We start from the raw sequence: 1,173 nt of genomic DNA, 5'->3' as shown, positions 1-1,173 counted from the left end.
GTGGAGCCTCTGCGCGGACTCGGCGGGGCTCCGGTCGCGGGGCCTCACCCCGCTTCCAGGCGTTCAAAGGCGAGGCTACTTCGACCCGCTCGGAGATGAAGGCGGCCAGGCTGGAGCGGTACAGCACGGCCCGCACCGTCACGGCCACCAGGATCACCAGCACCAAGGGAGCCGCCATCTTAGCGGGGTGACACCGGCCGGGCCACCGGCTGTAGTTCCCGAGCGGCGCTGGAGAATGGGGCGCCAACGCGCCAGCCTGTCCGGGAAGACTATACTTCCCAGAAACCTCCGCGGCACACCTACCTGCCACTTCCCGACACCACTTGAGAGCTACGGCGCGAGCAGTGAGGCAAATCTAGTGGGAGCGCAAAGGCTTTGGGCCTGTGGCCTCTCCCAGGGCGGTGTGGGCAGCCCGGGGTGGCCGGGCCTCGTGCGGGGGTCCCTTGGGCACCTTCCCCGGAGCCGCCCTCTTTCAAGTCAGTTTTGCCGTCGTTAGCCGTGGCAAGGGTAGTAATGACTGCGCCCAGGGCAGAGCAGCCTCTGTTGTGCCAAGGACAGTGGCACCCCTCTCCCGCTGCCCGGGCACCCGGGGCACCGTGCCGGCGGCCTCGGGAGGGAAGGTGGCCAGCCTGCCCGCTTCCCCTCTGCGTGTCCATCGGAGCGGGCATGCAGTGTGCCAGCGCCACAAAGTCATTTTATTTGGAGGTAGCGGGCATGATTGCTGTGCAGGAACCCCCCGGAGGGGCCAGGGGATTCGTCCCCGTGCGGGGCAGGAGACTGGTTGTGGAAAGGGTTGGCTGTGTCCTGCTGCCTGCACTTACATCTTCGCATAAAGACACGGCCTTGGCTGAAGGGAGCAGCCCCCCCCCCCCTTAATTCCCCATTTTGTCTTTGGGCCTGGAGTTTGGGGACCAGTTGCCCGAGGTGGGATGCCTGAGGCTGCGGGAGAGCAGCCCGGGTAGTGCTCAGATAGATCCCACCAAGCCTAAGCAGCTGTGCTTCAGGAGCCTCCCATGTAGAAAGATTTTGGTTTTATTTGTAAATAAATGCTCTGAGTGAGGCTCCACAAATCTAGTTACAGTCCTTGTACTGGTATTGCTCTAATTGCTAACTTAGATTGCCAGGAGTTGCACGTATTCCTGGCTAGTGATCAGAAGTGGGTAATTAAACCTT

At 62.1% G+C, this 1,173-nt stretch overlaps 1 protein-coding gene across 3 annotated transcripts in view; it reads right to left on the bottom strand.

Moving 5' to 3' along the window:
- PIGU (phosphatidylinositol glycan anchor biosynthesis class U) overlaps nt 1–222 on the bottom strand; it is a 22,526-nt gene extending 22,304 nt beyond the window's left edge. The window contains exon 1 of one of the 3 annotated variants that reach the window (XM_026070767.1): nt 49–222. In XM_026070767.1, the coding sequence (XP_025926552.1) occupies nt 49–178 (130 nt within the window). In that variant the 5' untranslated portion in view covers nt 179–222. The remainder of the gene's footprint in view (nt 1–48) is intronic. The other 2 variants (XM_026070765.1, XM_026070764.1) reach the window with 2 other exon arrangements.
- Nucleotides 223–1,173: the final 951 nt, after the last annotated feature.

This window comes from Apteryx rowi, unplaced genomic scaffold (genome assembly GCF_003343035.1).
Source record: "Apteryx rowi isolate R43461 unplaced genomic scaffold, aptRow1 scaffold_318, whole genome shotgun sequence".
Classification (NCBI taxonomy): Eukaryota; Metazoa; Chordata; class Aves; order Apterygiformes; family Apterygidae; genus Apteryx; species Apteryx rowi.
Note: the sequence above shows the minus strand (reverse complement) of the source record. Positions and strands in the feature narration are given on the sequence as shown.